The sequence below is a fragment of the Oncorhynchus gorbuscha genome, linkage group LG04, assembly GCF_021184085.1.
Source record: "Oncorhynchus gorbuscha isolate QuinsamMale2020 ecotype Even-year linkage group LG04, OgorEven_v1.0, whole genome shotgun sequence".
Lineage (NCBI taxonomy): Eukaryota > Metazoa > Chordata > Actinopteri > Salmoniformes > Salmonidae > Oncorhynchus > Oncorhynchus gorbuscha.
In genome coordinates this window covers 36746277-36758761 of record NC_060176.1, presented here as the reverse complement: position 1 = coordinate 36758761, position 12485 = coordinate 36746277, and the positions used below count along the sequence as shown (strand labels likewise).

Sequence of the window (12485 nt, the reverse complement as noted above, 5' to 3'; positions counted from 1 at the left end):
ATCTCAACCCTTACTCTAAAGTACCCTGCGTGCTTTCCCTCCGGAGTTAAAACCTTCCGACGGTGGATTTTATCGGCCTGTTATTTCTCTTTTAGCTTGGTTTGTTTATATCTCTCTTTCCTCCCATGCCAAAGTCCTAGCCGCCCAGCCTGTGCCCCTGCCAGTACTCTGATTAAAGAGGGGGGAGAGAGAAGAGGGAAAGCAGAGAGGGGAGGGGGCAGCGCACACAGTACAAAAACAGACCACTCTGTTCAGTACATATTAACAAACAGACCCTCAAATCTAACAAACAGACCCTCCACTACACAACTGAGGGTATACGCAGGTACAGTGTACACCATATAACCACTTTTTTTGTGGGCATTGCGTATACTCACTTCTTAATCCTTGTGCTGCTTATCAAAGTATTGTAGTGGAGGTATACACTGTATCAATTAATATGACTGATAGAACAAATCAGAATGTTTAGCTTAAAATGTTGATAAACTTTTATTTATGTTTTAAGCATGCAAATGTTTCAAAATTAAAGGGGGTCTGATACTGTACACGTACATTTCTGACTCAGTTGATAGTCTCATATATCTATTTCAATAATAGGCCAACTATTTGCACAGTACTGCTTGGGTTGGCCTGACTGTGAAAGACCAATATGAGATTGATCATTTTAGGACATTCGGTTGTCACTGTTTTTAAATTTTTCACACAAGGCGTTTGGGAAATTTTGGGCAAAATTTGAGCATACCCACTCCTCCAGGCACCACTAGATCACTCCACACACACACACATGCACACCGGCACTAAACCAACCAACCAATCAACTAGCTGTGTTAATTTTTACCTGTTTGTGGCTTTCATGTTTCGATGTTTCAATCCACCCGTGAATAAGCCCGCCTGTTACTGTATGTGTGGCTCTCCTGCTGGAAATATACCATCTGCTGTTATGAGAGGCATGTCTGTCTGTTCAGACATCTGTCAGTCTGTCTATCTACCTCGGTGTCTGTATGTCTGCCTATCTGTCTCTGTGTCTGTCTGAAGTTCTTTACAGGAGCCGAGGAGTGTTGATGCAACAGGATCATGCACTTTCAGATGCAACACCACCACTCACAGTAACGACTTCCCTCGCCACTCCCTCCCTCTATCGCTCTCTTTCTTTCTCCTTTGCTATCGTTCCTTCACTCCCTCGCTCTTATGGTCTTTTTCCCTCCATATTTCCATCAATCTCCCTCTCTCCCATCTCCCCTCTCTCTCTCTCCCTGATGAGGACCATGGAGTCATCACTTTTTCCCCTCCACTGCTCTTCACTAGACCACCACGTGTTACAGTAACAGTCTGTCTCAATGACTAACTGTAATTTAATTAATAGAGATTTAATGGACTGTCCCAAGAAAACATCACCATGGTCGGCCCCACTAACAAATTCACTTAAATCACTTTCTAATTGAACAATTAAATGTGAAAAATGTATTTGGTAATGGAGTGAGACTGAATATACTGCTACGCCCGAGACAGTGCTAAAGCCATAGAGCTATGGGGGAATAGTTTAGGGCCCAGAGTTTTATTGACCTGAAAACACTCTGTGCTATGGGCCTGGGGTTTTTCATGGTTAGGTTACAGGGCACTAGATATGATGTGTCTATCTATCTATTGAACAGGGCAGTTTCACAGTCTCTCTTGTCGCCTTCTTTCGCTCTAACACCTGGGTCCTCTCAAAGCCTGTTAAAAGCTCCTCTTTTCCACAGGCTTCTCTGTACTCTCCCTCTTCACTCCTCCTACTCTTTAGAACACTGCTCCGAGTCCCACATCTAGGACCGAGACAGTTTTAGAAGATCAAAACCATGACAGACCAATGAAAGGCTTCTCATTGGCAGAGACATCAGAGGGAATGAACAGGAACATAGATGACAGAACAAAGTGACTGAGGCCTGTTAGATCGCTGTACTGTACAGTGCAGTCTGTCAATGTCAGTAGTGTACTAAGGCCTAGTGTTGCTCACTACATTTTAATTTCACTGTTATGAAACCATACAGACAATCTACTACATATCTATCTAGTCATAGAATACATAGCAACACAGATCTGGAAACTTAACATCTTCAGTTGTTATGAGTCACAGATATCATATTTGCATACTAAATACTATATGTACTGTATGGCAAATCTTCAGAATGTCCAACAGTCACTCTGGTTTAGAATGACAGTATACTGTATACTCTGGTTTAAAATGACATTAATATACTCTACAGTATTTACTGTGGTTTAGATGGGCCGGACAGTATAGTACAGAACTTTGTATATACTGTGAAGTCACTCAGAGCATGTTGTAAAGAGGCAGAGAATGCTTCATTAACTCTACCTATATCTGACTCCTACACAGCTAGGGGACTGGTGATTCTGCTTGGGGCAACCAATCAGGTTTCCACTGGTGTACAAGTTCTCCTGGTGAAGGGAACACAGTCCATATGATTTCCTTGTCTCTCTAATCTCCTATGTTTCACTCTCTCTCTCTCTCTGTCTCTCTCTCAGATATCTCAGAGATGGAGTCCTACTCCCCACAGGAGGACCGTAGATCTCGCCAGTCGGACCCATCTTCCCACTCCTCCAACGAGAGAGAGAACCCCAGGTGGGTGGGTGGGTGGAGGAAGAGAACCTGTCTGTTGATGAATATATATTATTAAAGTTGTTGTACCTGTACTGTGTTATATAACCACTACATTGTTGCAGTATTGTTTAGGTGTCCAACCTGTCCTGGGTGGGTGGGTGGGTGGATGGATGTGAGAGGAGAGCTTCAGAATAGGTCAGTGAGGTACTGTTACAGTTCTTGTTACAGTGTCCAACCTATCCAGTTTGTGTCCCTCCCACCCAGACCTCTAACTAGCCTGGAAGACTCTCCCAGGGTAGCCAAGATGTCTGCCATGGCCTCGCCCTTTAGGGTGCCCCCCCTACAGGACCCAAACGCCCCGGGCCCTGCCATACTGACCTCAGAGGGGCTGCCACGCCTCGACGAGCAACCAGGTACCCACAATGCATATTTTATCCACAATGCATCTAGAAAAGTGTCCTCAAATCCTACCTACGCCTTGTTTAAATTAAATCGTATAACATTCGTAACCAGGTGTTAGTCTACAGCTTTTCAGCCTGGCATTATCTAGCCTGTCATTGATTGAGTATGTAATCAACCAGTACGGGTGGTCATTGATGAGAACTCACCCATCAGTATTTGTTTATATGTGTTCATGTATGTGTGTTTCTTGTTTACCAGCGTCAGCAAAGATTACTCCTAAGATTCTGCTACGCCCCAGCCCAGAGGATGAAGAGCTCTATGGGTGAGTAGATCGCTGTCCAGAGTTATAGTGCCCTATAAGAAACACTGACCAGGCTAGCACATGGAAAGAGGGAGAGTCAGAGGTGGACTCTCCTCTCCTTTCTTTACCTCTCCTTTCCTCATTCATATTCATGATGCATCCATGGCTCCATCTCTCTGCTGTGTGTGCGTGCATTTATGTGTGTGTGTGTCCGTAGGGAGGGAGGGTTATTTTTACGTTCTCCTAGCGCTGGGCTGGGTGTGCTGACAGGCACTATTTGTCTGTAGTCTGAGGGAAGGAAGGAGTGTCTCAACCCTCCTCTCTCTACTGCAGGTGAAACCTAGAATACACAACTAGCTGCAGACTAACTGCCTCGTAGTCTGACCTTAATCAGGACTTCTGTTACCAACAACTAGCTCCATGTCTGAGTTTAAAGGGACAGAACTAAAATTGATAATAACATAGGTTTTTTGCATATTTCTTTTGTTTTTTTACAAAAGGATAGTTCCTAAGCTAGTGTTTCAATTGGGGTAAAGAAAGTTCCACCACCTTTTGTTTCCAAAGCATCTCACCAACAGAGTTGATCCTAATGTAACCACTTGTAATGTTGCTTTCCATTCAGCGCTAACACAGTGATGGTGAGTTTCCAGAAGGGGGACAGTGTGGGCCTGAGGCTGGCGGGGGGTAACGATGTGGGCATCTTCATCGCTGGCATCCAGGAGGGTAGTCCTGCCGAGGAGGAGGGGCTACGCACAGGAGACCAAATCATGAAGGTAACCATCTTTGGCACCGTGAACGGCATTGGAACATCTGAGTTCAATACAAAACCTGGACACCAAAGGCAAATACTGTACATCTGTAAAGTCAACACCAACTTTCTGAAAGCTGTTGTGTTGATAACTGCAGTCAATTAAACAACCCTTCATTTCCCCATGAACCCTTTGTGTGTGTGTGTGTGTGTGTGTGTGTGTGTGTGTGTGTGTGTGTGTGTGTGTGTGTGTGTGTGTGTGTGTGTGTGTGTGTGTGTGTGTGTGTGTGTGTGTGTGTGTGTGTGTGTGTGTGTGTGTGTACGCACGCGTGTGTGCAGGTGAATAGCGTTGACTTCCGCGGCATCGTGAGAGAAGAGGCTGTTCTGTTCCTGTTGGAGATTCCTAAAGGAGAGGACGTTACCATACTGGCCCAGAGTAAACCTGATGGTGAGGCTTCTACAAGGTTCTAGAGATTCTCACAGAGTTCTAAAGAGTTCTCTGGTCTTCGTGTTTCACAGGGTTCCCAGAGTTTCCTGGTTCTATAGTACTTCAGAGGGCTCTAGACACAGGTTCCATATACGACATAGGTTCCATATACACTTCTATGGTTCTTGACTTCTATCGTTTTCCAGAGAGTTCCAAAGCACTAATCTTACACTGCCCCTCATAGTTATCCACATAATCTGATTTCATTTCAGGGGAATATTGTAGCGTTCACGAAATTATGAAATATTTCCTGACAAGACAATAATATAATAATAATAATATATTCCATTTAGCAGACACTTTTATCCAAGCTGACTTAGTCATGCGTGCACACATTTTACATATGGATGGTCCTGGGAATTGAACCCACTACCCTGGCATTACAATCTCCATGCTCCCTAACTGAGCTACTAAACTTGGGCCGGGTTACAAATGAACAATGTGGAACAGCTTGGTGGAAAAAGAAAAGGGAGAGTGGGTCAGTCCTTTTTCTTAGTCAGTCTAGTTGAATAGGTGCTATATGCAGCAGGATATGAGAGGATTAAAGTGAACAGTGGAATAACCCCGTGAGCAGAGTAGTGCACACTGTCCTCTCCACGCTCCTCTCTACTCATTACACAAACACTGCGGGTCAGACCCCAGGGCTACACGCACGCACGCACAAATCGCACACAAATGCAGACAAGTACACACACACATATACAATAACTTTGTGTCAGTGTGATACAGAGACAGCAGCTTGTTGCCCATCGGCACAGAAACCAGTTACAGCCAGTCACGCACGCACACACACACACAGAGAGAGGGACACACAAGTTACGTAATGAGAACATTGCCTCATAAACCCATTGCCCCTGAAATGTGACATGTAACATGTACAGTACAAACCGAGTCTCTGTATAACTGTGTTAGGGTTTATGTATGTACTATGTACTAATCTTGAAATGAATGAATCTTTAAAAACTGTGTTAATGTGAACTATGTGTATACTACTAGGCTATAAACCTTATGTCCCTGTTTGTGTGGGTGCTTAGTTGTCTGGCACCCTATTTAATTTTGTAGTGCACTACTTTTGGGATGCATTCTGTGTGTGTGAGAGGGACCAGGGGCCTCATCTGCAGACAGACAAAAGGGCAGGCAAGCGGGGAGCAGTGAATTGTGGGAGGTGCGGTCTATTAGCCAGCCAGGCTGTGTAAAGCTAGCAGCTGGGTTATCGGGGAGCGCTGTGGGAACGTTGTTGAATTTGGAACCCCACCAAATCTTGTACTACAACTCTGCGTACACACACACACACACACACACACACACACACACACACACACACACACACACACACACACACACACACACACACACACACACACACACACACACACACACTGACAGCCAGCCAGCCAGCCTAGGAGAGGACAGGCATGACTGACCTCTACTGTCACCATCTCTCTCTTCCTTTCTCATCCCTCCTCTCTCTTTTTATCTCACCCCTTTGTCATCTCTTCCTCACTCTCCCTCTCCTCTTCCCTCTTCCCTTGTTGCTCTCTCTCTCCTCTCCCCTCTTTCTCTCTTTCTCTCTCCTCCTCGTAATCCCTATCTCCTTGGTGTGAGATTGTGCCTCGGGGGTAGTGGTGTTTGCCTGGCTACCTAAACTTCTTGCTCCGGCCAAACGCTATACCACGCCCACGAATGTTAGTTTCTTCTCCGCAATGAATCTGCATCGAATCTGCTGACGATTTCTAGAATGCAAACTCATTCTAACCCTTCTGATTGGTCCGATGGGTTGAACATATGTGGGTAAAGCTGCATTTTGAAAATTCATCATTTGCTTTGATACTCTGATTGGTTAGAGATAATCCAATCACTGATTACTTTGTTTTGTAAAACACCCTACATTTTCACAAACGACTTCAACGATGGCAGTCTCAGACTGAAGTATGTAGTGAACTTAGAGCAGCAGAAAAATGTATTTTGTCATCAGGAAGTAGTGGAGTGCAAGTGTGATCTGTAGAGAATGGGACTGAATGGGCGCACATGGAAAGGAAAGGGGGACATGGAACATTGGTCGTAAGGAACCACTTGTAGCAACCAAATGTTCCCGTTGGCGTTCATTAACCCTTGTCACTGAGAGCTACAGGGTTTTCAGGAAAGTTAGTGTTCGGCTTGACCAAAACTCTGCATGCCATTTAGCTCTTCACTAGGGGTTGGTGACTACTGATGTACAGTCCGTGCTATTGTACATTTGGATTTGTAAGGAGTGAAGCCTGATTTCTCTTTCACTTCCTCTTGCTTTCTCTCCTCCCCTCTCTCTCTCCAGTCTACAATGACATCCTGGTATCTGGTCGTGGTGACTCGTTCTTTATCAGGACTCATTTTGAGTATGAGCGGGAGGCTCCCCAGAGCCTGGCCTTCTCCAGAGGGGAGATCTTCAAAGTGGTGGACACTCTCTACGATGGCAAGCTGGGCAACTGGCTGGCCATCCGCACCGGCAAGGACAAACAGCTGCTGGAGAAAGGCATCATCCCCAATAAGAGCAGGTAATCATCCCTAAGGCATCATCCCTAATAAGAGCAGGTAATCATCCCTAAGTTATCATCACTGGCTAGAGCAGGTAATCATCCCTAAGGCATCATCCCTAACTTGAGCAGGTGAGATAGAGACAGCGAGGAGCTAGCTACTGTAGCACAGTTAGCTAGGTTCCAAGACATCATCCCTAACTAGAGCAGATGAGATGGAATGGGAGGGAGTAACCTTAACCATAACACTTAGCTCAGGTCCAAGACATCGTCCTCAGAGCATGGACTGGGAGGAAACTATGTTAGAATTTCTCAAGTCAGGATTGGGCCCTAGTATAGTAACTTTTAGAGGACCGATACGATTCCCTGGCCATCAGTTCACTGTCGGGAGTGTTCAGCCACATCAGTCAAATCAGAGCCATCTCTCTCCCACATTGGGATGAAACACTCCAAGATCACACACTAGGGTTCCCCAACTGGCGGGCCTCAGCTCAATCTAGGTCAGGGGTGTCAAAGTCAAATGGACGGAGGGCCAAATAAAAAATTTAGCTACAAGCCGAGGGCCGGACTGTTCGAATGTTCATTGAAAAATTTTTAAATGACGCATATAGTCTAGTGAACCTAATTGAACCTACTGAAAACCTAACAAATATATTCCAATATGATCAGATAAATAAAGCAATATTTTCTTATGGCTCTGTCAGTAATCTTTAATTTTGAACAGACACAAAAGACAAATTTCCTTTATATAAAAATCCCCATAACATGAACATTAAATGAAAGAAACCGGTATTCAAGGCACCATCAGTAGCCTATATTTTCTATTTTAGCAAAAGTGGGCTAAATTTACTTCAAAGAAAAAACAATAATAGCAATTTTCTATCATCCACTCAACTGAAATATTTTTAAAATATAATTGGATTGAAATACAATAAAATAAAGTGCAAAAATCTATTAATCAAAAACAACACTTTGTTTAAGGAGAAGTAACATGCAGTGAAAACAAATATTAAACTTTAACTTTTAAACTTGAACTGAGTAAAAACTCTAAATATGTGATTGCACAGTAATGTTCACTTGTTTGAGGTTGAGGGTGATACTTGGTGGTGTCCCATCTTTTCCACAAGTTCATCAATGTTCGGGGTAAGGCTCTGAGCTGAGGAAATCCTCAGAATTGAGTGGAGGTGTTCAGCAGTAAGTCGACTTCTGTGTGATGTTTTGTTCAAGTTCATCAAAGAAAACAGTTGTTCACACAGGTATGTGCTGCCAAACATAGACAACGTTTGAGCAGCCTGGATGCGCAGCTGGGGCATTGTGTCGGGAGGAAACGGGCGAACTCCGCAGCACCCACTGCCGCATATTTTGCCCTCAGTGCATCATTGCATTGGAGGTCAATCAACTCCATTTGGAGGTTTGGTGGTGAGCTTTCCACGTCAACAGCAAATGGGTTACCGAGCAGTTCCAACCTGCTTTTTTGTGCTTCAAAGTCAGCAAATCGGCGTCGAAAGTCAGCGGCAAGCATACCTATTTTATCAGCCAACTGTGCGCTCGGGAACGCACTGGTAGAGAGCTTCTCTTTCATGGTCTGGCAGCTGGGAAAGTGGCTCAAATTTTCTTTCCGCATCTGCGTCTCCCACAGAGTCAGTTTGGTTTTAAATGCCTTCACTGTACTGTACATATCAGAGATGACACGATCCCGACCCTGCAGCTGCAAGTTCATTGCATTCAGATGACTCGTAATGTCACACAGAAAAGCCATTTCACACAGAAACATTTCGTCTCGGAGTTGTGTTGTGTCTTTCCCTTTGCTGTCCAAGAACAGACAAATCTCCTCACGAAGCTCGAAACATCTTTGAAGCACCTTTCCCTGGCTTAGCCATCGCACCTCTGTGTGATAAGGCAAATCACCATGCTCCGTTTCTAACTCCGTCAGAAATGCCTTGAACTGGCGGTGATTCAAACCTTTGGCTCTGATAAAGTTAACTGTGCGCGTGATGATGCTCATTACATGCTCCATTTTCAAGGCTTTACCGCACAACGCTTCCTGGTGTATGATACAATGATAAGCTGTCAGCTCACCTGTCGCGTTTTCCTCTTGCATCTTTTCCCGTATCTTCTCCACCAGTCCGCTCCTGTGTCCACACATCGCAGGTGCTCCGTCGGTTGTCAAACCCACGAGTTTTTCCCAAGGCAGCTCCATCTCATTTACACATCTTGACACCTCTTCATACAAATCATGCCCCGTAGTTGTGCCATGCATAGGACGTAAAGCCAAAAACTCCTCTGTCACGCTTAGGCTGGAGTCCACTCCGCGGATGAAAATTGACAACTGGGCAATGTCAGAAATGTCGGTGCTCTCATCCACAGCCAAGGAATATGCAATGAAATCTTTTCCCTTTTTCACAAGCTGCTCTTTTAGATTGATGGACAACTGGTCTACTCTCTCGGCAATGGTGTTTCTGCTCAGACTCACATTTAAAAAGAGTTGCCTTTTTTCTGGGCAAACTTCGTCACAAACTTTAATCATGCAGTTTTTGATGAAATCCCCCTCCGTAAATGGCCGGGCTGATTTAGCGATCTCTTCTGCCAAAATAAAACTGGCCTTGACAGCAGCCTGGCCTTGTGATTTGGCTTTTTTGAACAGAGCCTGTCGAGATTTGAGGCCTCGTTTTAATTCCTCTGCCTTTTGTAGCCTTTGTTCCATGTCCATATTCTTGTTTTTGTCCGCGTGTTTCGTTTCATAATGTCGTCTCAGATTATACTCTTTCAGTACCGCCACACTTTCTCCACACAGAAGACACACAGGTTTTCCAGCTACTTCCGTGAACAAATACTCCGACTCCCACCTTGTTTGAAACCCCCGGTTCTCAGTGTCCACCTTCCGTTTTGCCATTTTTGATGGGTATCTGAAAGTTAATTTTACTGTGATGCTGACAACTGCTGTGCCAATAAATATTGAAATGAAGCAGCCTACTGCTCGGTGCGTCACCGTTGCATTGTGGGAAATGTAGTATTGGTGCGTGTAAAAGATCTGCGGGCTGCCGGCTTGCTGCGGTCTGCGGGCCGGTTCTAATAACAAATCAAGATCATCCCAGGGGCCGTAAAAAACCTTCTCGCGGGCCGGATGTGGCCCGCGGGCCTTGACTCTGACATATGTGATCTAGGTGATGATCCCTTCACTAGAGTCTCCCCCTGATCCCTACACACACACACACACACACACACACACACACACACACACACACACACACACACACACACACACACACCACTCATCTGACCTGCCACTACACCAACATCTCCTCCTCTGTTTTAATGTCTTCCTCTCCTCCCCATTTTCCTCCTTCCATGGGCTCTCCCTTCTCTTAGAATAGATCCTCAGACCTTGGCTGTGGGAAGTTATTTGAACTGAAACAACTTGAAAGAGTGTTTTATTTTCTGTCTTTTATCGTAAACACTTTTTTTCACCCCAACACACTGCCCTCACTCTATGCTGACTTCACCATCGCTTTTTCAAAACATATCACCCCTCTTCCCTCCTTCTCACCTTTCTAACCTCTCCTCATAATCCCCATCTCTTATTGCTCCTTTTCTCCCTCCCTCCCCCTCTCTCTCCCAGGGCTGATCAGATGGTGAGCGTACAGAACTCCCATAAGGCTGCTGGCACAGACCGCGCCGACTTCTGGCGTCTGAGAGGTCAAAGGGCAGCCAAGAGGAAGGAGCTGAGGAAGAGCAGAGAGGATGTCAGCGCTACGCCCATCGCCACACGCTTCCCTACGTACGAGAGAGTCGTGCTCAGAGAGGGTGGGTCTGATCAACACAGGGAAACCACACAGGAAATTATACACATGGAGAGGGAGGCTGTATCACATCCGGCCTTGATTGGGAGTCCCATAGTGCGCCGCACAATTGGACCAGCATCGTCCGGGTTTGGCCGGGGTAGGCCGTCATTGTAAATAAGAATTTGTTCTTAACTGACTTGCCTAGTTAAATAAAGGTTAAATAAATAAAAATATATAATAATTTAAAAAGGGAGGAAAGGGAGGGGCGGGAAGTGTTTCAGAGGAATACAGATTTGAGTGGAGATTTGAGGTGATACAGATGCCGGCCATAATTGGGAAACACACAGGAAACTGAAGGGGGGGTGGGAAGAGAGAGCGGGAGATAGAGTTGAGGAGAAATACATAATTGACGAAGGGTGGAGGGCGGTGACAGCGTTTTAGGAAGGAATGAGGGGTGAAAGAGGGGCAGGCCAGCATTAGGTAACACAGAAAACAAAACACACACACACACAGGAGTGACACAGAAAAGGGAGAAATCGAGAGTTAGAGAGAGAGGGGAGAGGGAGAAGAGTGTGTGTGGGTCGTCACGCTAAACACAGGAAATACACACCACAGGGAGAGGGGGAGAGATGGCAAAAGGGATGAGGGGGAGAGGAGAATGTTCCTTACAGAATATCAACGTTAGCTATCCTGCTACAGAGATTTTTGATGTCGGGATAGACGCGCTTCACTCAAACGTGACATTTGATTGTAAAACAGGAAAATGTCTCTATTGATTTAACTACTGTCAGCCCCCGCCACACACACACATTTATACATGGCCCCCAATATTGTGCATGATAAAGCCAGTAATGATCGTCATGTTGTACTACTGCAAAGGAGTGACTAAAGCATCATCTCCTCTCTTGTCCTGTAGCTGGTTTCAGACGTCCTGTGGTTCTGTTTGGGCCTATAGCTGATGCAGCCAATGACAAGCTAGCCAACGAGCTGCCTGACCTGTTTGTCATCGCCAGTGAGTCTCTCACGTTGTCGGTCTCTGTCTCTGTCTGTCTTGAGTCACACTAGTCATTTGTTGAATAACACAGTCTCTGTCCATTGTCAGAAACGGAGCCTAAAGATGCCGGGTCGGAGAAATCCTCAGGAGTGGTGAGACTTAACACCATCCGCCAGATCATCGAGCTGGTAAGAGCTTCTCTCTCCCTTTCTCTATCTATCAATCAATCAATCTATATATATATATTGATCTATCAATCAATCTGTCTATCAATATATCAATCAATTAATCTATCTATCTATCTATCTGGAACACTAATTTATGGTGTATCTATCAATCTGGAACACTAATTTATGGTGAACAACCACAACATCACCACATTCCCCCTTAAATAATGCTGACACATTTCAATCACACAGAACTTGATTACATCGCAGGACATGTTGAATAGAAAGCGAAATGCGGTTTTAATCATGACACAGAAAGAATCTGTTTCCGATGACTAAATGCAAATTTTGCAGATTGGTACTGTAGCCTCCTTTCATCTACCTACTTTTGTGCCTGTGTGTAGGCAAGTGGCAGAAATATTCAATTTGGGCTGTCATTTTTAACGGTCTTTCGATCCCGTGTCGTATCAAAGCAGGGCCGGCTCAAAGGGGATC

At 45.0% G+C, this 12485-nt stretch overlaps 1 protein-coding gene across 3 annotated transcripts in view; it reads left to right on the top strand.

Moving 5' to 3' along the window:
- LOC124034022 (tight junction protein ZO-2-like) overlaps window positions 1-12485 on the top strand; it is a 101582-nt gene that overhangs the window by 76817 nt on the left and 12280 nt on the right. For all 3 annotated transcript variants that reach the window (XM_046346656.1, XM_046346655.1, XM_046346654.1), the window contains exons 8-16: window positions 2524-2620; window positions 2864-3012; window positions 3260-3323; window positions 3925-4075; window positions 4390-4498; window positions 6849-7068; window positions 10667-10851; window positions 11746-11841; window positions 11932-12011. In XM_046346656.1, coding sequence (XP_046202612.1) covers window positions 2524-2620; window positions 2864-3012; window positions 3260-3323; window positions 3925-4075; window positions 4390-4498; window positions 6849-7068; window positions 10667-10851; window positions 11746-11841; window positions 11932-12011 — 1151 coding nt within the window. The remainder of the gene's footprint in view (window positions 1-2523; window positions 2621-2863; window positions 3013-3259; window positions 3324-3924; window positions 4076-4389; window positions 4499-6848; window positions 7069-10666; window positions 10852-11745; window positions 11842-11931; window positions 12012-12485) is intronic.